Source organism: Oreochromis niloticus, linkage group LG3 (assembly GCF_001858045.2).
Source record: "Oreochromis niloticus isolate F11D_XX linkage group LG3, O_niloticus_UMD_NMBU, whole genome shotgun sequence".
In the NCBI taxonomy this organism is placed as follows: Eukaryota; Metazoa; Chordata; class Actinopteri; order Cichliformes; family Cichlidae; genus Oreochromis; species Oreochromis niloticus.
Window position 1 is genome coordinate 39,525,029 of NC_031967.2, and position 26,399 is coordinate 39,551,427.

The 26,399-nt window shown below is 39.2% G+C and overlaps 1 protein-coding gene and 1 pseudogene across 3 annotated transcripts; one reads left to right on the top strand and one right to left on the bottom strand.

Moving 5' to 3' along the window:
- The first annotated feature begins 1,666 nt into the window (after positions 1 to 1,666).
- Positions 1,667 to 8,727, top strand: LOC112843543 (uncharacterized; annotated as a pseudogene).
- Positions 8,728 to 14,825: 6,098 nt separating this feature from the next.
- On the bottom strand, positions 14,826 to 23,010 carry LOC100701203 (polymeric immunoglobulin receptor). Of its 3 annotated transcripts, XM_025902515.1 has the most exons (6): positions 22,866 to 23,010; positions 22,410 to 22,745; positions 21,809 to 22,129; positions 20,476 to 20,756; positions 18,966 to 20,273; positions 14,826 to 17,563 (listed from the first exon to the last, which is right to left on the bottom strand). In XM_025902515.1, exon 6 carries the CDS (start codon positions 17,561 to 17,563, stop codon positions 16,661 to 16,663), a length of 903 nt encoding a protein of 300 aa, XP_025758300.1. In that variant the 5' UTR covers positions 18,966 to 20,273; positions 20,476 to 20,756; positions 21,809 to 22,129; positions 22,410 to 22,745; positions 22,866 to 23,010; the 3' UTR covers positions 14,826 to 16,660. The 3 variants fall into 3 exon arrangements, with proteins under 3 accessions (XP_025758300.1, XP_025758305.1, XP_019210238.1); XM_025902520.1 differs by lacking the exon at positions 21,809 to 22,129; XM_019354693.2 differs by lacking the exon at positions 14,826 to 17,563 and having other exon boundaries at positions 18,779 to 20,273.
- Between the last annotated feature and the right edge of the window lie 3,389 nt (positions 23,011 to 26,399).

Here is a 26,399-nt window from a genome sequence, read left to right on the forward strand (position 1 = left end):
AGGATTCATTTACAACCTGAAGAGAACAGGTGACCTTATCCCACCCTGGTGGACTCCATTCTTAAACATACTGTGGCACCAAACCATGAAGTTCTCAGTCAAACTATGTGTGCTTCCTGTGAAGCAGACTTTGCTAGCGAGAGACAGAGTGAGGCATTGAAAGGCTGCTGTTGCTTCGGAGGAAAACACGAACACAGTGTACAGTCGAGTCTTAATAGCTTACTTACAAATGGGCTCGTCAGGCACTCTTCTTGGCTGCAGTGGTTATTATTATATTTACATGCTTCCAGCTCCTGTTTCTGCTCAGTGACAACTTGTACTTTTTGACATTACTTTTTCTCCCTCCCTGGCGCTCACAGACACATAACGGGTATGGCAGTCTATTCTCCCTGCAGCACGGACTACACTACCCATGAGGCTACATTCTTTACGGCTATGCCTGTAACACTCTTACGAGTGGGGAAATTGTGGCTCAAGAGTTGGCAGTTCGTCTTGTAATCGGAAGATTGCCGGTTCGAGCCCCGGCTCCAACAGTCTTGGTCGTTGTGTCCTGGGGCAAGACACTTCACCCGTTGCCTACTGGTGGTGGTCAGAGGGCCCGGTGGCGCCAGTGTCCGGCAGCCTCGCCTCTGTCAGTGCGCCCCAGGGCAGCTGTGGCTACAATGTAGCTTGCCATCACCAGTGTGTCGGTGGGTGATTGAATGAATATAGGGTAAAGCGCTCTACAAATACAGGCCATTTAACACTCTGCTTATTGCCCTCAAATTAAAAAATTTTGTAATAATAATTAAAAAAAATATTTCTCCACTTCATTATGCGGGCTGCAAGTAGAGGTGACATGGGCTGCGAGATTGAGACACAGGCATTAGAGCCTCTTAGTGCGTGTTTTGTTTGGGTTTCCACCGGCATGGAATTACCAAAAATAGAGAGGGCATAGCCTAACATATGAAACAGGAAAAGACCACCGTATAATCTATTTATTTCAACAAAGTAACTGTATTCTGAATATCACCTTTTTAAACGGTTACATTAACGGAATATAGTTACTCATATTTTGGTATTTTAAATACGTAACGCCAGTACATGTATTCCGTTACTCCCCAACACTGCACTAATTTATACTTGTAGCCGAGTGGTAAATTAATAATAATATTTTCCATTTAAGGTTCAAAAAGGGGTCTTAAAATGTTGTTTCTTTGTTTCCAGGTATGGTAAGACAAGAATGTTATTGGGTAATTTAATGTTATTGGTTGTGCTATTTCTTTTGTTATCTGCATGTTGTGTGCACTTGAAGGTTTTTATAGGTTGGTGTAGTTGCATATCGTGGTCACTGGGGGGTGGCAGTGCTTAAGGGTTAACTGCAGTTTTCCAAAAAAAAAACTTAACAAGAAATGCATCTTGGGACTTCCTGTTTACTCTCTTTTTGTGGATGTGGAACGGGAATGTTGTGAAGGAGTTAAATTGTTGGACCTGTATGTGCAGCGTGGAGCCGCCATTTTCTCCATGCAAGGGATAAGTTGCCAGATCGTCTGTGTGCTCCAGTATTCCAAGTGAGCTGAGATTTCTGTGGAATGTAAGTGTTTATAAAAATGTATGTAACACTTCCACTTCTTTTTATAGGAGCCTTGTGTGATTTAGCTCTTTGTATTTTGTTCTGCACAGACAGAGGCCACTGCCGTTGTAAATGACCTTTAAATTTGGTAAATATTTTTTACGTTTGTTTGAAAGGTACTTCGGTTTTATTTTGAAATCCATGCTTTTATTTTGAAACAGGAAACTGGCGCAAAACCGTTAAAGAGCTTGTTAGTAACGGTTCTTTTAGGATATGGTAAATTGTGTGCCTTAAAGTGGAAAATATGTATGTTTCCTTTGCCAATTAGTACCTGGCTGACAGTGGCACAAGGTTTGTTAATGTTTCCTTTAACGGAATAAGTTAAGTGCAATCAAAATGTCGTTTAATAGTTTATGTTTTGTTAACCTTGACCTTGACCTTTATGTGTAGTTGTAAGTTAGTGAGGTGATATAATGAATTGAGTGATGTAAATTTGATGTATATGCTATATGTGAGCAGGAGAAATTTGTTTCTTTTGATTATTAATATTGCTGGTTTTGTTTTGTTCCTAGCTCTTACGGTGTCTTCACTAAATGTTTCAATAAAAACCTTTCCAATAAAACCAATGTGAAGCATCAGTATAAGAGACCATCATTCAGCCAGGGATGCTACAGTAAGAGCTTCAGCCTCACGAGTTTCACCTGACTGCCAAAGTCTATGATGAGAGAAGAGGGATTCATGGTGATGGTCTAAATGTGACACTCACTCAAAATGGAAGCATCTCAGATATTAACTGCAGAAGCAGAAGGCTCAGATCAGATAAAGGACATCTGTCAAGCAAGCAAGGATGAGGAACTTCGCAGATCTGATCGCCCAAGAAATCCCACGGAGAAGATGCTTGCATTTCAGAGAGAGGAGGCACACAAAAAGGAGAAGCGGCTCATGCACCTTTATGATCAATGGAAGATCCAGGCACGTAAGGCAAGAAATCAGCTAAAGCTAGACATTCCAGAGAGTGAAATCGCAGCTCTCATTGATATCTTAGAGAAATACATGAATGATGTTACGGACATTTATGTACAAGTCAGAGATCACCTCACACCATCCAGTGAAACGAGACGTCGTGTTGATGCATGTGAGGCCGTAACAAAGGACATTATTAAAATTGCATATGAAAGAATATCAGGCATAGACGAAGACTATGATAGTGAAGCAGTCAAAGAACGCCTTCGCGAGCTCCTTAACAGAGACTATGCTCATTCCATATATGGATCCACAGTTTCACCTCCAAGTCAACACACTATAGACTCCATTGTTGCAGTAAAAAGAGCAGATGCTGCAGCAGAATTAGCAGCAAAGGAAGCAGAATATGAGTTGTTATTGGCGGAAGGAAAACAAAAAGAAAGGATCCAGCTCTTAGTAGAGCAACAGAAAAGGGATCTTGAAGCTCAAAAACATGAACTAGAAAGACTAAGAGCTGAAAAGGATATAAGAGCAGCACGAGCAAGATTGTCAATTTACAACCAAGAAGTAATGCAGGAGGGCAGCTTGTGCTCTGCTAACAGCAAACTAAGGAACCAGGAACATATGCACCCACATCAAGCTGTGTCTCCGGCCCCAGTTCAGCATCTCACAAGATTTCCAGCTTCACCTCCACAGACAGATGTGTCCCACTTAGCTCAAGCAGTACAAGACAGCATAGCCATGAACAGACTTCCAATGCCAGAGCCACCTGTATTCACCGGCGACCCAATCCAGTTCATTGAATGGAAATCTTCATTCATATCCCTCATAGATAAAAGGAACATATGTTCAGCTGACAAACTGCATTATTTGAGAAGATATGTGGGAGGCCCTGCACGAAAGACACTTGATGGTATCTTTTACAGGGAGGATGATGAAGCGTATAAGGATGCATGGGATCGCCTTAATAGCAGGTACGGTCAACCATTCGTCTTGCAGAGAGCTTTCAGAGAAAAACTAGCTAGCTGGCCAAAGATCCACTCAAAGGATGCAGAACAACTCAGAGCATTCGCCGACTTCCTACATGCATGTCAGCAAGCCATGCCTCATATTAAAGGGCTGGACATTCTGAATGACTGTGAAGAGAACCAAAAGCTGGTCCAAAAGTTACCTGAGTGGGCAGCTTCAAGGTGGAACCGCAAGGTGACCCAGTTTATGAAGGACAGACAGGAATTTCCAGCCTTTCAGGACTTGGTCAACTTCATGTCATTAGAAGCAGAGATTGCCTGTAACCCAGTAACTTCCCTCCATGCATTACGTTTATCAGACTTACCTGCAGAGAAACATCATCTGAAAGAAAGGAAAAATAAATCTACTGTTCTCCATACACAGACACTTACAGAGAATGAGAAGAATGTACCATCCAAGACAAGCTTAAAGCCCCCTTGTACGTTCTGTCATGATAACAAACACCGCCTACATAGTTGTCCAGAGTTTAAAGGAACGCCTCTGGAAGAGAAAAGAAAGTATGTAAGGGAAAACAAACTCTGCTATGGTTGTCTGAAACCAGGCCATAATGTTAAAGACTGCCGCCACAGACACTTATGTGATATCTGTAAGGGACGACACCCAACTTGCCTTCATGACGACAGATATTCCAACATGAATCCTGTGTTAGCCCCTAATCAGAACACAGATGAAGCAGCTATGACATTGTCTCTCAATACAGAGACTGAGCACACATCTACGACTACATCCATGATTTTGCCAGTCTGGGTTTCCTCTTCCAACAACCCAGGAATAGAAAGGCTTGTCTATGCTCGACACCCAGAGTGACACTGTGTTTATTGATGAAGATGTTAGTCGTAGCTTGACAACCAAGACCTATCCTGTAAGGCTAAAGCTAACCACCATGATCGGAAAGGACACAGTAACACACAGTGAAAGAGTCTCAGGTCTCAGAGTGCGTGGCTATACCTCCACAAATCTCATTGATCTCCCTCCTGCCTATACCAAGGACTGCATACCAGTGAATCGAAGGCACATTCCTACCAGTGAAACGGCGAGGCATTGGAATCATCTCAAAGCAATAGCAGATGACATTCCGCCACATTTAGACTGTGAAGTTGGTCTTCTAATAGGCTATAACTGCTCACAGGCACTAGCACCAAGACAGGTCATCCTAGGAAGAGATAATGAACCTTATGCAGTCCGCACAGACCTAGGATGGAGCATCATAGGCTGCTCACCACTTCACCTTGAATCTCCTCCTGTCGCCAACATATGCCATAGAGTAACTGTCAAAGAGCTTCCTCCAGTGACTCCATCCGATGCCATTAAAGTACTTGAGTCTGACTTTAAGGACATCAGCAAGGACAGCAGAACAGTGTCTCAAGATGACATCCTCTTCCTGAATATGCTAAAGGAAAGTATTTACATGAACGCCCATGGTCACTATGAGATGCCTCTCCCCTTTAAAGAGAGACCCTACCTTCCCAACAACAAGCAGTTAGCTATCATCCGGCTCAACCATCTCAAACGAAAGCTGCTGAACAACAAGAACTACAAGACTCAGTACATAACATTTTTGAATGAGGTAATTAAAAACAATGATGCTGAAGAAGTTCTCTGTGAAGAGAAGGAAGGTGAAACATGGTATATTCCACACCACGGAGTTTATCATTCCAAAAAACCAGAGAAGCTCAGAGTGGTTTTTGATTGCTCGGCTAAGTACAAGGGAACCTGCCTAAATGATCATCTCCTGTCGGGCCCAGATTTGACAAATACTCTAGCTGGTGTTCTTATCAGATTTCGACAGAACCATGTTGCTCTGATGTGCGACATCGAAAGGATGTTTCATCAGTTTCATGTGCGCGAAGCGGATAGAGACTACCTACGTTTCCTGTGGTGGAAGGATGGAAACTTCAGTGTGGAGCCGCAGGAATTCCGTATGAAAGTTCACCTTTTCGGTGCTGCATCTTCACCGGGATGTGCCAACTATGGGTTGAAACATCTCGCTAAGGAGAACGAGAGCCTGTTTCCTCTGGGCTCCCAATTCATTATGAGGGACTTCTATGTGGATGATGGTGTCACAAGCATAGCAGATGTAGATGAGGCTATTCAGCTTGCAAAAGAAGCCCAAAGGCTCTGTGCTATGGGTGGTCTGCGACTACACAAATTTGTGTGTAACAATGCAAAGGTGCTTGAGAGTATAGCACCATCTGAGCGTGCCACTGAAGTAAAGGCTCTTGATCTTGCCTTTAGTGATTCATCGCTGGAAAGAGCCTTAGGAATCCACTGGCACATTGAGTCAGACAGTTTCAGGTTCCATACCCGTTTGAAGGACCAACCAGAAACCAGGCGTGGTATACTATCCACTGTTGCCTCTCTTTATGACCCACTTGGGCTTATTGCTCCTTTCCTGCTAACTGGGAAAAGGGTTCTTCAAGAAATTTGTAGGCATGGTACAGGTTGGGATGACCCACTCATCAGTAAACTGCAACCAGTCTGGAGATCCTGGAAGAGTGATCTGGCAAATTTGGATAAAATCACCATACCCCGATGCTATGTACCAGCTGACTTTGGAAAGGTCACAAAGAGAGAGCTACATCACTTCTCTGATGCAAGCACGTATGGTTATGGCCAGTGCTCATATTTGAGACATGTGAATGAAAATGGAACTGTTCATTGTGCTCTGATTATGGCAAAGTCCAGAGTTGCTCCAATCAAAGCTGTGACCATCCCCAGGTTAGAACTGACTGCTGCTGTTGTATCAGTTGCAGCAAGCAATACTCTAAAGGAAGAACTGGGAATTTGAGGGATTGATGAATACTTCTGGACAGACTCCAAGGTTGTACTAGGGTACATTAACAACGAGGCACGTCGCTTCCACACATTTGTATCAAATAGGATTCAGAAAATACATCTCAGTACAACTCCTCAGCAGTGGCGATATGTTTCTACTGACAAGAATCCTGCAGACCTTGCATCGAGAGGTTCTAGTGCAAGCAAGCTTCTGGCATCGAACTGGTTTACTGGACCCAAGTTCTTATGGGAGAAAGAGGTATCACCAGAGGTAGAGGTAATCCCAGAAATCCCAGTTGGGGACCCTGAAGTTAAAAGAGTTCAAGCACTAAATTTGGAGTCTGCAGAACAAGTGACTCTTTCAGACCGCTTGTCAAAGTTTTCTTCATGGTGTAAGGTCAAACAAGCTGTTGCACGACTTCTTCGCCGAGCCAAGAGTGACAAGTCAACAAGTCACAGCACAGTTCAGGAGCGAGAGGATGCACAGCGCATCATTATAAGAGATTTACAGAGACGAGTGTATCCAGATGAGATCCAGCTACTTAGTAATGGCTTACAACTTTCACGCCAGAGTAAACTGTTTCGATTGGATGCCTTTCTTGACAAAGATGGAATCCTCAAGGTGGGAGGAAGACTGAAAAATGCATCTCTCCCTGCCTCTCAGAAACATCCAATGATCATTCCAAAGGACCACCACATAACGAGGATGATAATAGCTCATCATCATGAACAGGTTAAACACCAAGGAAGGGGTATAACCATCAACGAGATCAGATCAAATGGATACTGGATCCCAGGAATGAACAGAGCTGTTGCATCTTATGTTCATCAGTGTGTCAAATGCAGGAAACTCAGGGGATCAGTGGAGGAGCAGCGAATGGCAGACCTGCCATCTGAGCGGGTGGATCCATCTCCACCTTTCACTTATTGCGGAATGGACTGTTTTGGGCCATTTTTTACAAAGCAAGGGCGTAAGGTGAATAAACGTTATGGTCTGCTTTTCACATGCCTTTGTTGTAGAGCAATTCACATTGAAATGGTGAATGATATGTCAGCAGATGCCTTCATTAATGGCCTCCGATGTTTTGTTTCCATAAGAGGAGCAGTACGACAAATAAGATGTGACCAAGGAAGCAATTTTGTTGGAGCTAAGAATGAAATCTATAATGCGCTGAAACAGATGGATGTCAATCGTCTGAGTGCATTCTTGGCTGAGAGGCAGTGCGACTTCATTATGAATGCTCCCCATTCAAGCCATGTTGGAGGTGTCTGGGAGAGACAGATCAGAACAGTAAGAAATGTACTTCGGTCCACTCTTTCACTCTCACCTGGAAGATTAGATGATGCCTGTTTAAGGACATTGTTTTACGAGGCAATGTCTATTGTGAACAGCCGTCCACTCACTGTGGATAACCTGAATGATCCAAATGGTCCAGAACCGCTGACTCCTAATCACCTACTCACTATGAAGCCCACTGGAGCCTTACCACCTCCTGGGACGTTCATCAGAGAAGACATGTATGCTCGTAAGAGATGGCGTCATATCCAGTATCTAGCAGAGCAATTCTGGAACCGCTGGAGAAGAGAGTATCTCTCTAATATTGCCACTAGACAACGTTGGCATATTCCTAGAAGGAATCTGAAAGTTGGTGACATAGTCATCGAAAGGATGGATGATCTGCCACGGAACGAGTGGAGATTAGCCAGAGTTGAAGAAACAGTCGCTGATAAAGATGGGCTTGTGAGGAAAGTTAAGATTCGTCTTGGAGACCAGAAAATGAAAAGGGAGGGTCAATGTTCTGGTAAGCCATCTATTGTTGAACGGCCCATTCAGAAACTGATCTTGCTTTTAGAGGCTGTCTAAGACAACGACTATATCCTTTATTGTATGAAGACTTGTGGACATTACCTGCAGGCTCATGCATGTATAATTCTTTGTTTTTGTTATGTAAAAGGACTTGTGGTGAGGGTCATTTGTTTTTAAAAATCATTCGTGTTATGGTTCTCCCTTTTGTTAAAACACTCATGATTTGGTGGGAGTGTAAATGACCTTTAAATTTGGTAAATATTTTTTACGTTTGTTTGAAAGGTACTTCGGTTTTATTTTGAAATCCATGCTTTTATTTTGAAACAGGAAACTGGCGCAAAACCGTTAAAGAGCTTGTTAGTAACGGTTCTTTTAGGATATGGTAAATTGTGTGCCTTAAAGTGGAAAATATGTATGTTTCCTTTGCCAATTAGTACCTGGCTGACAGTGGCACAAGGTTTGTTAATGTTTCCTTTAACGGAATAAGTTAAGTGCAATCAAAATGTCGTTTAATAGTTTATGTTTTGTTAACCTTGACCTTGACCTTTATGTGTAGTTGTAAGTTAGTGAGGTGATATAATGAATTGAGTGATGTAAATTTGATGTATATGCAGTGTTGGGGAGTAACGGAATACATGTACCGCCGTTACGTATTCAGAATACAAAATATGAGTAACTGTATTCCGTTACAGTTACCGTTTAAAAAGGTGGTATTCAGAATACAGTTACTTTGTTGAAATAAATGGATTACACGGCGGTACTTCCCTGTTTCATATTGTGGCGGGTCAGGACTGTTTGGGTTTTGTTTGACAGCTGTTCTGTTGTTCCAGGCGGCAGCGTTACGGTTGCCATGGTTACAGGGTGACGCTCTCTCTCTGCGTGTTTCCTGGGTGAGAGAGCGCTTTTTTTTTGTTGTTGTTGTGCTAAGCTAAAAGGCAGAATGCTACAGGCATAGCTCTAAAGCATGTAGCCTGATGGGCAGTGTAGTCCGTGCTGCAGGGAGAATGGACTGCCATACACGTTATGTGTCTGTGAGCGAGGGAGGGAGAGAAAGGAAAAGTCCGAGCTGTCACGGAGCAAAAATGGGAGCTGGAAGCATGTAAATATAATAATAACCACTGCAGCCAAGAAGAGTGCCTGACGAGCCCAGCTGTAAGTAAGCTATTAAGACTCGACTGTACACTGTGTTCGTGTTCCAAGTTCCGTTGGAGCAGCCTTTCAACGCCTCTCTCTGTCTCCCGCAAGCAAAGTTGACCCAGACAACAAAGTAAAGCTAGTTTTCGGCTACCAGCCCGACACGAACCCACCGTATTAGCCAGAGGTCCCTTTATAACGTTTCGGAGCCGCGGACCTTCAGTAACAGTAATAAATCACAGCAATAGTACATTCACGTAGTTGTAAACAGCATGATAATATATATATATATATATATATATATATATATATATATATATGTATTTTTTTTTTTTTTTGCCTGTCCCGTTTGGTTCTTTTGCCATCAGAATTATTGTCTAAAGGCAAAGAAAGATGCCCAACGGATTTACTTTACCAAACGGACCATCCCAGCCTTGCTGTAATGGTCTATTTGACTCACCTTTTATTGTTTATTATTTTTTTCATTTGCTGAATACGGGACAGACTTTACTGGGGGAAAGAAAGGGGAGAAAGAAAGAGGGAAAGGAAAACAGCTGAGAAGAGGGACGGGGAAAAAGGGCAAAAAACAAAAACCAACAGAGTAAGCAGACAAAAAATACATATATCGATCACCTGGATCACCTGTTGAGAAAGAAAAAAGAAAACAAGCAGAAGAAAACAAGGGTAATAGAATAAACAACATCACAATGATATATGGGAATATGGCAGTAAATATTAAATGTTAAACATTATTGTGCAGCACGTAAGATCGACAGCGCACAGTGTGCTTTGAGGTAGGAGCCAAAAAGGGTGTAGTTTGTGTGTGTGAGCACCCGTGTGTACACCTGTGAGCATGGACGCGCTTGTTTTTTAAAAGGTTCCTTCATGTAATGATCTGCTAGAGGGTGTGGGGGGGCCACTGCATGATAATATATTAAGTATTCCAAAGTATTCAGAATACGTTACTCTCATTGAGTAACGTAACGGAATACGTTACAGAATACATTTTGGGGCATGTATTCTGTATTCTGTAGTGGAATACATTTTAAAAGTAACCTTCCCAACACTGTGTATATGCTATATGTGAGCAGGAGAAATTTGTTTCTTTTGATTATTAATATTGCTGGTTTTGTTTTGTTCCTAGCTCTTACGGTGTCTTCACTAAATGTTTCAATAAAAACCTTTCCAATAAAACCAATGTGAAGCATCAGTATAAGAGACCATCATTCAGCCAGGGATGCTACAGCCGTATTTTTGTGTTTTTGTATTTCATTTCATTTCCTTTATTCCTCGTATTGTATTGGCGCATCCTTGTTTAATCGGTTATTCTGTTACTTCACCACGTTGCCTCTCGTGCTGTCGATGTTCAGTACAGGTCCATATGGCCGCTGTTTGACAAAAGTAAAGGTCAAAGGACATTTTTCTTTGTTTATTCAGTCGTCATTGACAATAAAACTGCACATTAAGAACCCCAGTAATTGTGTCCTGTGTGGCTAACCATTTCCCGGGCTACATACTCATTGCGTGTTGTTCTTGCAACACACAGCTTTACCCTTTCTGTATAGAAACAGCAGAGGCAACAAGAGGTTGCTGGGAAGATTAAATAGGACATCCCATGACATTAACATGCATCCATTAAGTCCTCCTCTAATATACATTACACACCAATTCAGATCGAAAACCAACTTCAACACCAGTATTCCCAGTATGGTCACAATGGTGTAAAATGCTCTCTTCTTTGATTGGTCAATCCTGTCCCTGTTCCTGCTCTCTTCTCTTGGGCCTGGATGAATTAAGACACAGAGAACAGAAAGGCTGCAGAAGGAGGAGACGATTAAAGACAATGTCAAGAGGCAAAAATTCACGACGGAGACGATGATATCGTTTATCTTTATAAAACCTGCTATTGCAAAGCAAAGCAGCCAAACACAGCCTATGCTGATATTCCTGATTCTGACCCATCTTTCTTTCCTTAAGCTCAGATAAGTGATGGGATGAACAGCAGCCATGTAGTGCTCCACACAAGTCAGCATGTAAAAGAAAATCAGTCCAAACCAGCAGATAGAGTAAAGAAAGAACGCCCAGGATAACATGTTTAAATTATTCATGACACTACCACAATTGCCAAAAATACACCCAAAGACAGCAAACAGGTCCATGATGACAATGTTGTAGGTGAAGCAGTCAGAGTGACTCAGTACTTCTATGAAGGTGGAGCCTTTTTTCCTCCATTCTTGGAGACCATGTTGGAGGATGAGGATGCAGATGGGGAGGACGAGGAAGATGATAATGATGCTCACTGCACGATAGATGTAGGAGCTCGGTTTAGAGATGATACAGTACACGTATAAAGGAAGGGAGGTGTTCATGAAGGAAAGCTGCACATCCAAAGTGGACTGAGTGGAGAATGATGAGTTTGCAGACATCTAAGGAAAAAAAGAATAGAAAAGATCTTTATTGTTATTGTACATGTACAACAAAATTGTCGGTGCTACACACCAACTGTGCAGTTGGTAAGACAAATAATAAGACAGCAGGAATAAAAAGAAGGAAAAAAAATCATTGGAATAAACATAAATTCAATCAGTCAGAGTTTTGTATATTCAAACAAACCAGAGGCATTAACTACACCATCTGTCATTGTCTCAGCTCTACTGTGATCTACTGTGATGACATATTTCCTCAGTTTCAGGGAATATGTAAAGCTATGTATTTACATTTCATTAAAATTCAAATATCCATCAAGAATTATTTCCGATGTGTTTCATTTTCTTTCACAATATGCTCCTGAAAAAACTCTGACACATATAGCTTTTGTGTTTCCTCTACTGGCTCCCTTCTTTGTTACTTGTTAAATTTTAATAAATACGTGAGAAGTGAGCAAGTGAGAGTAAGTGAGCCACCACATAAAGATCAGAATATATTAATATTGCAACATAATTAAGGTACCTCTAAATATTTATAGACTGTCCATCCCCAGTGTTCAGGGTGTTTTTCATGCACTGACTCAAAAGCCTTATGATATTCTCAAAATATAAAGCACCTTGTACAGATTTAGTCAAAAAAGTCCTAACAGGTCTTATGATTTCAAAACTATAAATCAACTTTTTATGACACAGTTAGACATAAAACTGTAGAATTGACAAAATACACTGGAATTGAAAATAAACTTAAAAAAAAAATTTTTTAATTTAATTTTATAATAATCAACACCAACCTTTGTTTTCCTCTGTGTCTGTTTGCTGTGGACTCCTGTTCCTGTGGGATTATTTGCTCAAAACACTGGAGCAGCACTCCGCCCCTCTCTGCCCAAGTATTATTCAAATTAGTGTTCAAATAAAACCATGTTGCAATGATGAAATAACAAATTAATAACTATTCAATCAACAAACTATTACATTATCATAGCCCAACTACTTATATGTACTCCACATTAAAAACTTTATGTTTATCTGTAATACTAGCGAAATATTCAACATTTATTTGATTCAATAATGTATCAGAACATGCGGCCATGTATCCCAGGCGGTCTCTGGTTTGATCTCGATTAGCTCGGCTCTGATGAACACCAGATCGTGAGCTAACAAGACCTTAATCCTAAAACTTGGATTTTTCACTCTTGACTGAAACTTAGCTTAATCCCTGTGAGTTCAGTCCCTTTTCTGAACTCATCTCCTCTCACTCCCAGTTTTGAAGAACAGTTATTTCTAATGGATCTGTATTTGCCTGTGCTGTGTGCACTTGTTGATCGTCTTAACAAGGATTTCATTCAAGACTTTTCTGTCTTTTTATCTGAGATCTTACTAAGATTTGACAGCGTTCTAATCCTTGGGGATTTTAACATTCATCTTCGCTGCCCCCAAAAACCTCTTGTGAATCTTATTGACTCTTGTAATCTTGTTCAGATAAACCTCTTTTACCTTCACATCATCACTCCTGCTACTGCTGGACATTTCTCTGCTGTTTATCAGAATTTTGGTGCCCCTCCCTTGGACACTCACTTTGTTCAGTGCTACTTGTTCAAATATTCTTGATATTGTTGCTCCTTTTAAAATAAAGTGTGTTACACCTAAAACACATCCCTGGTTAAATGATGTCCCTTGCGCTCTCACAAGGATCTGGAGAAAAGCGGAAAGAAAATGGAAAAAAAGATGAAATCCAGATCTTGTCTTTTTATTCATCCTTTTCTTTTGAAAAAATTATTTTTGAAATTCATTTTTAAAAACATACTTTTCAAAGAGTGTTTTACATGTCCACTTAGGCAGACAACATACATTTTGACTTATGAATTTGACATACTTCAAAGTTATTTTTGATCACTTTGGTCCTGTTTCTCTGTGCACTCTGGCTGAAGTAGTCTCCTCGACATTATCAAAGAAGTCTTTGACACTTTTGGATCTAGTGTTTTATCCATTATTAACGCCTGTCTTCTAACAGGAACCATTCCAGCTGATCTTAAACATGCCTTAGTGCATCCATTTCTCAAAAAAAGAAATCTTGATGGAACAGTTCTCTCAAATTTTAGACCAATCTCTAGTTTTTAGACATAACTCAAAATTTTGTGATAATAATAAAACAGTTTGCAATAACTTGACTGCCTGACTTACCTCTGTCTGAAACTGTGGTGGAGGAAACAAGCATCCCTAAACATCAGATAGAAATACTAAAATGTTCTAAAGTAATTACACTAAATATTGGATTTAAAATAATTTTAAGAAAAAAGAAAATTCTGCTGTTTCTTTCTTTAAACTTTGCTTGTTTTGTTTTTGTTTTGTTTTTTATAGTAATACTGGAAAATACATTTTTAAACTTAAGGTGTGTTTGGTGAATTATGCAACACAATATATGATACTATCATTTTACCATCAAGTCTTTTGACATTTGTCAATGTGTCAACATGTGTCAAGCTAAATGTACAAGAAACATCTCGGACAAAAGATTATTAAAGTTTATATCATATCAGACTGAATCAGTGGAAATACAAATGAACAGTAGTGCTGCTGCATGGTGCATACACCTCACACTTGATTTTCTGGGAAATTGGACTACTTTCCACTGACTCTCACTCTGTTTGTTTCCGAGCATCCTCTGCGTTTCTCTTCACGGGAACACCGTCACTATATGCAGTTATTTGTTTGCCAGACTGGGCTTCATCCACCCGCTGCTGTTTATTTAGTCCATTAGGAAAACAAGTGGAAAGAATTGAAATGATGTGCAGAGTTTTGTATATTCAAATAAACCAGAGGCATTAACTACACCATCTGTCACTGTCTCACCTCTACTGTGATCTTAGTTTTGCATTAAGTCTTTACTTAGTAGAAGGAAATATGCAAAGCTTTTAATTAATTTAAAGTACATTCAAATGTCCCTCGAGATTTATTTTCATATTTTTCATTTTCTTTCACAATATGCTGCTGAAAAAACTCTGACTCAGAATTTAAACAAGTAAAACCTTTGTGTTTCTTCTACTGGTGCCCTTCTTCGTTACTTGTTAAATTTTAATTAACAATGAGTCAGTGTGATATATGAAGCCACCACAAAAAATGAGTGAGAAATATGATTAAAGTGGCTCTAAATGTGTAATATAAACTGTCTGTCCCCAGTGTTCAGGGTGTTTTTTTCATGCACTGACTCAAAGACTTTATTTAATGCTGAAAATATAAAACAGCTTATACAAATTTAGTCAGGACAACATACTGTATAGTACTGTATCATGTGTGCGATGAAAAAGTATTTTAAGTCAATACATCTTGAAATCTGTACACACAGACACACAGACACTCACATATTATGATTTCAAAACCACAAATCAATTTTTTATGACACAGTTAGTCATAAAACTGCAGAATTGACAAAATACACTGGAATTGAAAATAAACTTTGTTTAATGTAATTTAATTTTATAATAATCAACATCAACCTTTGTTTTCTGGCCCTCCTCCCTCTCTGTCTGTTCCTGTGGGATTATTTGCTCAAAACACTGGAGCAGCACTCCTCCCTTCTCTAATTATTATTCAAATTAGCGTTCAAATAAAACCATGTTGCAATGATGAAATAACAAATTATTAACTACTCGCTCAAAAAACTATTACAGTATCATTGCCCAGCTACTTATATGTACTCCACATGCAAAACATTATGTTTATCTGTAACACTAGAGTGAGTGATATATAAGCAGATGAGCTGCCTCTGATTGTGCCTAGAAGCAGACTAAAAGACAGAGGTGACTTTGCAATTGCTGAACTTTGGAACAGTCTACCTCTTCAAATTAGGAATTCTCCAACACTTGAAATTTTTAAATCCTGTCTTTACTCACTAGCATTTAATTGTGACCTAGTTTTTGTTTTGTTCTCTTTGTATGTGTTTGTTTTACTTTCTACATCACTATGGTCAACATGTGTTGTTTTTAAATGTGCTAAATAAATTGATTGATTAATAAGTTATTATTAATTTATGCACACGTGTGTTAAATAAAAGAGGTGTTATTAAAAATATAGATGTGTGTAATGCCCAACAAAAAGTTCTCTGTCACATCCAAAATCAGAATCCTGTTGGCTGGTGTCATCTTTTTCACTCAGTCACAGATTGTTAATACACATGCACAAATCACCTGGCACACACAGATCAAGTCACGTGTCCATGTGGGTTTCTTCAGACCTGTCCTCAAATGTAGCTGAGTTCAAGTGCTTGTAGAAAACTGGGACATCTGGGCTTCTTCTTCTTCGTTCTTTTAAAAAAATACATATATATTACTGACTCTATTATTGCTAGATAAACGGAACAGCTGACCACCCCTTGAACAGAACACAACATTTAGAAATTATACATATTGTTGATCTGTGGAACCCGCTCCCCAAGAAGTCTAAACTGACACCGAGTTTAAAACAGGACTGGTGTCCAGAAAATTTTAAATGTCTCCCTGCTGCAACACACCTGAATAAAATTTGTAGGTCATTAGCGAGACTTGACTGCAGTCTGAGGTGGAAACCTCTAACCTCACTTACGTAAATTTAAATAAAAGTGTAAGTTTAAAAACAGTACTTCTTCATCTGTTTGTATTGCACCATGTTCATTCACTCTTAAACTGCTGTAACATAAATCAAATGGCTGAATTGCCACCTCAGCATGCAGTAAAGTTTTATAGTCTTGCTAATGACCTAGTTGCAGCAGGGACACATGTAAAAGTTTCAGAACACCGACCCTCTTGGACTGGAGTTTGGAACCGGTGGTTTAAAAAGTCTAGTCGGTGATGAATATTACCCAGTAGGCCCTCCCTGGTAGTGGGAAGTTTTGGCTCTTCTGGCACGGCCACGGTCAGATCTTCAGATGGTGACATCTGCTCATCGCAAAAGCTACAGGAAGAGACAACTCCAAATAATCCTAGGCGCTCTTCTTTATACTCATTGCATGTTATTCTTGCAACACAAAACTTTACCCTTTCTGTGTAGAAACAGCAGAGGCAACAAGAGGTTGCTAGGAAGATTGAACCAGACACCCCATGACATTAACATGCATCCATTAAGTCCTCCTGTAATATACACTACAGACCAGTTCAGATCCCAACAAAATTTCAACGCCAGCATTCCCAGTATGGTCACAATGGTGTAAAATGCCCTCTTCTTTGACTGGTCAACCCTGTCTCTGTTCCTGCTCTCTTCTCTTGGGCCTGAATGAATTAAGACACGGAGAACAGAAAGGCTGCAGAAGGAGGAGACGGTTAAAGACAATGTCAACAGGCAGAAATTCACAATGGAGATGATGATATCTTCTATAATTATGAAACCTGCTATAGCAAAGCAAAGCAGCCAAACACAGCCTATGCTGATTATCCTTATTCTAACACCTCTTTCTTTTCTTAAGCTCAGATAAGTGATGGGATGAACAGCAGCCATGTAGTGCTCCACACAAGTCAGCATGTGAAAGAAAATCAGTCCAAACCAGCAGACAGAGTAAAGAAAGAACGCCCAGAATAACATGTTTAAATTATTAACGATGATACTATGTAAGCCGAAGATAGACCCAAAGACAGCAAGCAGGTCCATGATGACGATGTTGTAGGTGAAGCAGTCAGAGTGACTCAGTGTTACTTCCATGAAGGTGGAGCCTTTTTTCCTCCATTCTTGGAGACCATGTTGGAGGATGAGGATGCAGATGGGGAGGACGAGGAAGATGGTGGTGATGATAAATGCACGATAGATGAAGGAGCTCGGTTCAGAGATGAGGCAGTGCAAATATAAAGGGAGGGAGGTGTTCATGGAGGAGAGCTGCAGATCCAAATTGAAGAATGATGCCTTTGCCAACATCTGGGAAAAAAAGAATAGAATAGCTCTTCATTCTCATTTCACAACAACAAAATTTTGGGTGCTTCACACAAACTGTGCAGAAATGGAATATAAATAGTAAGACAGCGGGAATAAAAAGAAGGAAAAAAGCCAAATCATTTGAATGAAATTACATTTTGTCTGTTTAGCCTTTATATGGTTTGTTTATTCAACTTCCCCCCCCCCCTTTTTTCTCGTAATTTTTATTATGTATTTTATTTCTTCCATTGTAATTTTTCTACAATATAATACAGTATATGATACTATCATTTTACCACCAAGTCTTTGATTAACATTTGTCAATGTGGGAACATGTGTCATGCAAAATGTGAGAGAAACATCTGGGACAAAAGATTATTAAAGTTTATACCATAATGTTTCTGAGCTTCCTCCGTGTTTCTCTTCATGAGAACAACATGTCTATATGCAATTATTTGTTCAAAAGATATTTCAACCCCACTCCGCCTCCTGCCTCAAAACAGTCAATTCAAACATGGTAAAAAATCAAACAAAAACAAAACCAAAAATAACTGAAACAGTGGAAAACTATGAAAAAACCGTTCTGCAGTAGACATACACATACAAATCACCCACTATGATTACTCTACACTAATGCAAACCTTTACGTCACTCATGTCCTGCATTTCTTCTTTGACTACCACACACTGCACAAAAACGCACTATGTCCCAGACTGGGCTTCATCCACCCGCTGCTGTTTATTTTGTCCAAAACAAGTGGAAAGAATTGAAATGATGTGGGTTTTGTATATCAAAAAAAACCCCCAGAGGAATTAACTACACCATCTGTCACTGTCTCACCTCTACTGTGATTTTAGTTCTGCTTTACATATTTCCTCAGTAGAAGGAAATATGTAAAGCTGTATTTAAAGTACATTCAAATGTTCCTCGAGATTTATTTTCATATTTTTCATTTTCTTTCACAATATGCTGCTGAAAAAACTCTGACTCAGAATTTAAACACATAAAACCTTTGTGTTTCCTTCCTAAACTGTCCGTCCCCAGTGTTCTCTTTTTTCACGTACTGACTCAAAAGCCTTATGATATTTTGATAATATAAAACAACTTGTACAGATTTAGTCAGAAAACTATAGTGTTTATAAAACACATACTGTATAGTACTGTATGGATGATTTGTGTTATATGTGATGAAAAAGTCTTGAAAACACAAAGTTTTTGAGATGTTTTTATCACATATTCAAAGTTCTAACAGTTCTTATGATTTCCAAACCATAAATCAACTTTTTGTGACACAGTTAACCATAAAACTGCAGAATTGACAAAATACAGTGGAACTGAAAATAACTTCTGTTTTATTTATTTATTTATTTTAATCTAATTTAATTTTATAATAATCAACACCAACCTTTGTTTTCCGGCTCTCCTCCTTCTCTATCTGTTCTCTGTGGACTCCTGTTCCTGTGGGATTATTTGCACAAAACACTGACGCCACACTCCATCCCTCTTCTTCCAAGTGTTATTCAAATTGGTGTTGAAATAAAACCATGTGACAATGATGAAATAACAAATTAATAATTACTTGATTAATAAACTATTACAATATCATAGACCACCTATCTATACATACAGAACATTATGTCTATCTCTAATACTGGAGTGAGTATAGTTCAACATTTATTTGATTCAATAAGGTATCAGCACATGTGGTGCTGTTGTCCATGTTACGGCCCCTGGCCTTGTAAGAAGCTAGCCAGCCTATCTCCAAGCAAATTTGAGTGTTGCAACCTGTGGTGCAGAGAAAGTCTATTGGACCATCTGAGGGATGCCAGGCCAATCAGCGACTGATTGGGCACACCTGTGTCTTTAAAAGGCTGAACATTCATTCAGGGGCTGCTGTTTTGGACTGAGTGTGCAGTCAGCCCTGTATGCTGTAATTTTAATTTAACACAAAAACAAAACACTGCAAACAAATCCACAGAACAGAAACCAAACTCAGCAGCCAAACAGTTTGTCCTCAGTGCAGGCTGAAATTCAAAAAACTTTCAGAAAACTCAAATCCCTCAGCTTGGATGGGCTGATTTGGTTTCTCCTCTGTTAGTATCTGCTTCTTCTTTAAACTGCAGCCAGATGCTGCTTTGTTTACTGGAGTCAGTCATATTTATGTGTTTTTGTGATGCACTCGCACTCTCCTGCTCACCGCTGTCTACCGTTTCACTCGCTGACTGAACGGATTCTCAATCAATGGTAGTTGGCTCTTCTGATTCACTGCAAAGCCCTTTTGCACATGACACATCACTACTCCCTGGAGCCCCACCTGGAGCTCATTATCATGGCTGTATTTAAGACCAGCGTTGACCCGACTCTTCGCCAGATCTTCTGCTAACCAGCATTGGCATCAAAAACTGAGCTCACTATTGGAGCTCGGAACAACCCCAGATTTTGTGAAGCTTAGACCACCCAAACAAATAAATCCACAACATCATCAGCAACCAACTTCTGTTAGTTACAAAAATTAAAGAATTTACTAAATCAAACTACCACATCAGATTCTAAATGTCATTAAGTTTCAGGAACAGGCTGAAAGACATAAAAACAGTTACACTGAAAATTTGGAGGGTGTCAGACGATTTTCTATCAGTGTTTAATTTTTAGACTCCCGTGTTTAATGATGAAGAGTAGCTTTGGAGATTGGAGTCCAGTTCTCATATGTGACCTGAAAAACAAAAGAGTAATATTAAACATAAGACGCAGAATTGAAACAAGTGAGAGTTTAAAAATAAGAAGCACACAGTTCTTTCCAGAGAAAGGAAAAACAAAATCTGATATAGTGTAACAACATTACTGTGATAAGAAGACCAGCAGAACTGCAGCATATTGCACTTTCATTCTGAAACCTACATAACAAAAAAACTCACCTCCATGTTTTTGTCATCTGCATTTTCACTTGTCTTCAGTCCAGTGTTCCTCCTTGTCTTACAAATGTAGAGGAGCAGGAAGAAAACAGCCATCAGCAAAACACCAACCAATGACACGCAAACACCCAGAGGTAAGAAGGACTCAGGACAATTTGATGAAGGTGCAGAGACTCCTGCAGTGAAACTCTGACTCTGTGGTGTTGTTCTTGTTGTTGTTGTTGTGGTTGTTGTGGTTGTTGTTGTTGTCGTTATTTGTGGTGTGGAGGTAGGTGGGTTTGAAGCTGTGAACAGTAAACACAAAAAAACAGAATACCAAATCAGTGGTGATGCACAAAAATCCAAACATTAATCAAACACAAAAGGCAGCTTTTACATTATAATGAAGCCTTTCAGATAGTTTCAGATAAGTGATCTCAGTCTATTCACATCAGCTGATGAGGTCATACTCTTCAAATGATTAAATTAAATTTTTAATTAGCACAGACTAGCACAGACTATTTAAGTTGTTTACAGATGGTTACAGTGGCTGTGTAGCTTTTCAAGGTTAAACTATGGCGACAATTTCAGATTTTTTTTTTTATTTTAGATTTACAATCACAATTTCTGCAGATGTTTTTACAAATGATACACACACTTTTTTAACAAGTTTTTAGATTTTAAATTACTAAAATAACATGAGCTGATATAAAACTTCATCATTAATGTTTCAAGCCACATTTGAGACACTTTAAAGCAGGTTTAGGCTGTCAGATAAGCATAATACCATCACTGCAGTATTACTGTAACACATGTGTTGAGGTGGCATCAGCCGGGAAGCTATTATTTAAGTCTGAACAACAATTATTATTATTAGTGATACAAATACTTTGTTTTTGTACTGAAAGAAAATTTTCAAGTGTCCGTAGTTTACTTGAGTAACTTTTTACTTTTACTCCCCACATTTTAACACAAATTTCTGTATTTTCTACATTTCAAATACAGGCTCGTTACTTTTGTTTCAACTATATCATCTTTTCTACTCTGGAGTTAAAATGGACCGGAACGAGTGCAGGTCCTTCAAACTAGAGCTAGCACTACAAAAGAGGAGGAAGAATGAAGGGAGTTACTTTTTTAGTGGCAGGATATTTTAAATTCAGCATTACTGTCAGCTCAACAAATATCAGCAAACACAGAAATCAGAAAAATGGGAAGGTTGTGTCAGGAAAGGCATCCGGGACGAGATTTGGAGCAAATTTTGAGTTTTTGATTTTCCAAAAACCAAACAAAAAACTTATCAAAGAATAAAAAAAAAGTTTGTACTATTTTGAAAAAAAAAAAAGAACACACAACTTACCATCAATGACAACAACATCATCACTGTAGTATAAATCTGGAGACAGAGGGTTTCCATAACCACACCTGTACCGTCCTGTGTCTGACTTGGTCAGCTGTGTGATGGTTGCATACAGTCCAAACAGAGATCCTGCTCTGTATTTGATGCTGTATCTGCCACTATTAGCTCTGTTATTAGTTGTGTCAATGAGGATCTCCCCTTCATTCTTACACTGATTCTTACAAAAGAACTTTCTCTTTCCAGATGGACTATCGATACATGTCAATGTGATTGCTTTTCCCTCAGTTTGTGTGCGATAAAAACCAACGTTTTTATCCAGATCTTTGAAAAAGAAGAACATTAATTAGTCTGTGTTTCCTGAAAGTAGTTGCATTATGATCATATTTCCTGTATCATATGAACAGTTGCTAGAGTAATGTCATATCAGCTGACCCGGGTCAGTTTCAGCTGTTTTATGCTGTACCATGACAGTAGCTGTCATTAAAAGTAGTAACTTATAATTAATTAAACTGCTTATAGTAAAAGTGTTCAGATTTTCTATAAGAGAGCTAGTCAGGGGATCTCTACACTTTGACTTCAGTGGCTGTTAGTACAAACTCACCATTTGAAACTCTGATCTCAAAGTCTGCGTATGAATCTGGAGCAGAAGATTTTCCCAAACCACACCTGTACATTCCTGAGTCAGACTTGATCATTTGTGTGAAGGTCACAGACACAATTCGTCTTCCTGAAGCTCCATCTTTATAATTAATGCTGAGTCTCCCACTCTGAGCTGTGCTTCCATCTGTTTTAATGACGATATCTTCATTTCGCTCACATTTTTCCTTACAGAAGAACTTTGTGCTTCCAGTCGAAGTTAAGTGGCAGTTAAGTGAAGCATTTCCTCCTTCAGCTGCAGACCAAATATTGTGCTTTGCCTTGACGAGCCCAGCTGGATCTGTCAGATCAAAAAAATAAAAAAGGGAACTGTATTAAATGCACATATTTGCAGACATGCTTTGATTATCTAACAAGATACAGGTCAGCATGAAAGAGACATGAGGTAATCAGTCCTCACCTGACCAGAACCAGAAAAAGAGAATATGGAGGATTTTCATTCTGGTTTTGAACCTGATGCAGAAAAGCTGTTTAACTTCAGAAGAACAGCGTCGAACACTTCACTCCGTCTGTATCTGTCAGATCAGTCAGAAAATTGTAGTTGCTCTGTGTAGTTGCTTCCTTTTTGCATCACTTCCTTTAACTTTTTTAGTTGCACCCAAAACATGCAAATTAGGATAGTGATGTGACCAAATCTATACAAAAATGACATATTATCAATCTGTTTATATGTTTATAGATCTATCTTTCTTTGATGCAGTGACTGTGATTAAACAGAGTTTCAGACTAAATTTGACATCCTGCTGACAGCTGGTTTATGAGCTGAGGGGAACAGAGAAAGCACATTTTGTTTTTCGCGTTGGGCTAAAAAACTTGTTTTTATATAATTATGAAGTTATTCTTAGTAAATCCTAATCAATCTGAGGTCAGAAATATCAGTGCTACACCACACTTAGTTGAGCAATATGCAGGGCAGTGACAAACATCCTAATGCTTGTTCAGTTTGAGGAACTTGTTTATTTTGTAGCTAAAACTTGAGGACTTGCTGGATTTTGAATAATGTCTCCTGCTGAATATGGAGTTGAGGAGATGCTGCAGTGGTAAGTCTGACACAGCTGTTCTCATCTCAAGAGTCACAGTATTGTATTCTGTATGTATCAACCTTCAATAAACAGAGGCCTTAAAGTGTGTAAGGAACTTCAGTGGTTTACTGGATGGTGAGGGTCTTGGCTTTGTCAGTTACAGAAGAAAGCATATGTGTTAATTTTCCTATAACACAGCTGGGTGCCACGCCTCAGTGTTACAGGAACTGATGCTAAGATGACACAGTAGCAGCTAAAAGCAGTAATGGCAGCACTGACTTTATAACAGTAATTATTGTTCTTATATCTGTGGCTATTTGGTGTTTTGGTAACATTTTCTTTTTTAATAATATTCAATATTTTGATGATCACACAAAAGTGCACAATTCATGATTAGGATTATTGGTTATTATTATCAGTACTGTTACTGTTGTTTGATAAATAGTAAATTTTAGTGTATTACATCACTATGTCACTGTGGTGCTATGTAGCAGGCTGGAGTTGGATCCAAACACAAGACTCGAACACAAAAGGGAAAACTAAAAGAGGCAGCTTTTATTTCTGTAACAAAACACTCTAAACTAAATACATGAAAACAAAACCTAATACTGGAAACTGGGAATTGGGAACTGGGAGGAAAATGAGGAGATGAGATGGCCACAAGGCCCAAAGGAAAACACACAGCAATGTGGGACGATACGACAACAGGCAGAGGAAGACATCGGACTAAATACATAGAGATAACGAGGGGATGGGAAACAAAAGGGAAACACAGCTGGAACTAATCTGACATAACAAGACAAGTAGGAAGCAATACACAAAACACAGGATACGGAACAATCAAAATAAAACAGGCAAACACCAGGACTTGACAGGAAACAGTGACGAGAATGTAGCCAACAGAATGGAAACACAGAAACGAACATGAAGACCAGGTAGACTATACATGAAATGAGGAAACCAGGGGAGGAACAATAACAAAAACCTAAAGACAAGAGCTATAAATATAACCTGAGCAAAAATACACTATGAGAACTAGAAATGCAAATGATTGAACTGGAAAATTAAACAATGCCAGAAAAAGCCTAAGAAACAGAAACACTGGGTCGTAATAACAGTACCATGACACAAACAGTAAGTAACAAAAAGACAAAACTCAACATCTGACAAGCTGGAACTATTTTCTTGTCTTTCTTTTTTCATCAGAATTTTCAATTTTAGAATTCAGTTCAATTTAATTTTATTTATACAGCACCAAATCACAACAACAGTCGCCTCAAGGTGCTTTATACTGTAAGGTAGACCCTACAATAATACTTGAGCTATGAGCAAGCACTTTGGCGACAGTGGGAAGGAAAAACTCTTTTAACAGGAAGAAACCTCCAGCAGAACCAGGCTCAGGGAGGGGCAGCATTGGGGTGAGGGGAGGAAGACAGGATAAAAGACATGCTGTAGAACAGAAGCAGAGATCAATAACAAATATGATTTAGTGCAGCCAGATCTATTAACACATAGTGAGTGAGAAGGCTGAAGAAGAAATACTCAATGCATCATCATCCCCCAGCAGCCTACTTGTTTTTTTTTTTCTTTTTCCACATTTACAGTTTTTCTTTATTGACATTTTCTTTTGTTGTCTTCGTGTACAGTTGTCATTGTAAATGTGAGAGGAATAAGTTTGCATTTAAGCTCCAATAAAACACTGTTTAACCGTAGACAACAGTGTGTTAACAATTGGGGGGTAGAAATGTAAAGAGATTTTAAACTATGCAGACTTATCGTAGATTTTTATTAAATGTAATATGAAAACAGTTAATTCCTGGCTAACTTCATGGTCACAGATTGTTGTTTACAGTTTTCACTTCAATAATTAAATAATTAAATAATTAAATAATTAAAATAGATAAATAAATAAAATAAAAAGATGTATCATGGATATGATCAAGAAAGGAAGCGACCAAGACTGCGTTCTGTGCTGCTCCCCTGCTCTTTGTATCTTCTTTAGGAAACCACAGTGTGTAACTATTTGCTACCCATGAGGTCAGTCAAGCACCTGGGGTAAAGAAAATGCAGAAGTGAGAGTGAGGCAGAACTGAAAAAACAAAACAAAAACACAAAAAACATGTCAAATGTCAAAAAAAAAGAAAAAAAAAAAGAAAGGAAAATGTCAGTCAGAGACCGGGGGGTGTTCTATGAAGCGAGAAAAGGTTAGTGAGGTGTGTCGAGCTACAAGTGAAAGTTTTCAGTGTCATTTAGGGTGGCTCTCTTTCTACCTGGTTAGATACAATTAGTTTCAGTTGAGTTTTATTTATGTAGCACCAAACTCAACAACAGTCATCTCAACTTTACATTGTAAGATAAAGACCCAACAATAAAAGAGGGAGGGTCAGCCATGGCGAACGGTTGGGAGTAGATCACCATGGTAACTAATGCTGAACACATATCCTGGTCCAGGGCAGGTTATGTTTATACTTTCAGTTTAAAATCCACTGGAGGGACACATTTTGAATTTAATTTACAGTTCACTTTAGGTGCGGTACACATTCTGATGTAGGAACACATTTTATATATGCAGCTTGGTAAACAAAGTCTTACTAACAGTACTGAATGAAGCCCAGCTGGGAAATTACAGCAGCTCTGATGATGGGTCTCATTTACACTGCTGGAAATGCAGCGACACAGATTAAAACTTTCACCAGTTCCTCTTCGTGGCTATTGGTCACCAAGAACATCAGTTCAACCAAAAAATGACCTGTCCACAAACTAAGTTTTTTTCTTTTTCAGTCTCTGAACAGATTTCCAAGCTGAGCACACTGAGTGTAAAGTCTGTACTAAACAGCAGTAGGCCTACCAGAGTGATCTCTGTGGTTTGTAGTGATCAGACTGTGCCACCCACAGTGGAAAACAGAAAATGA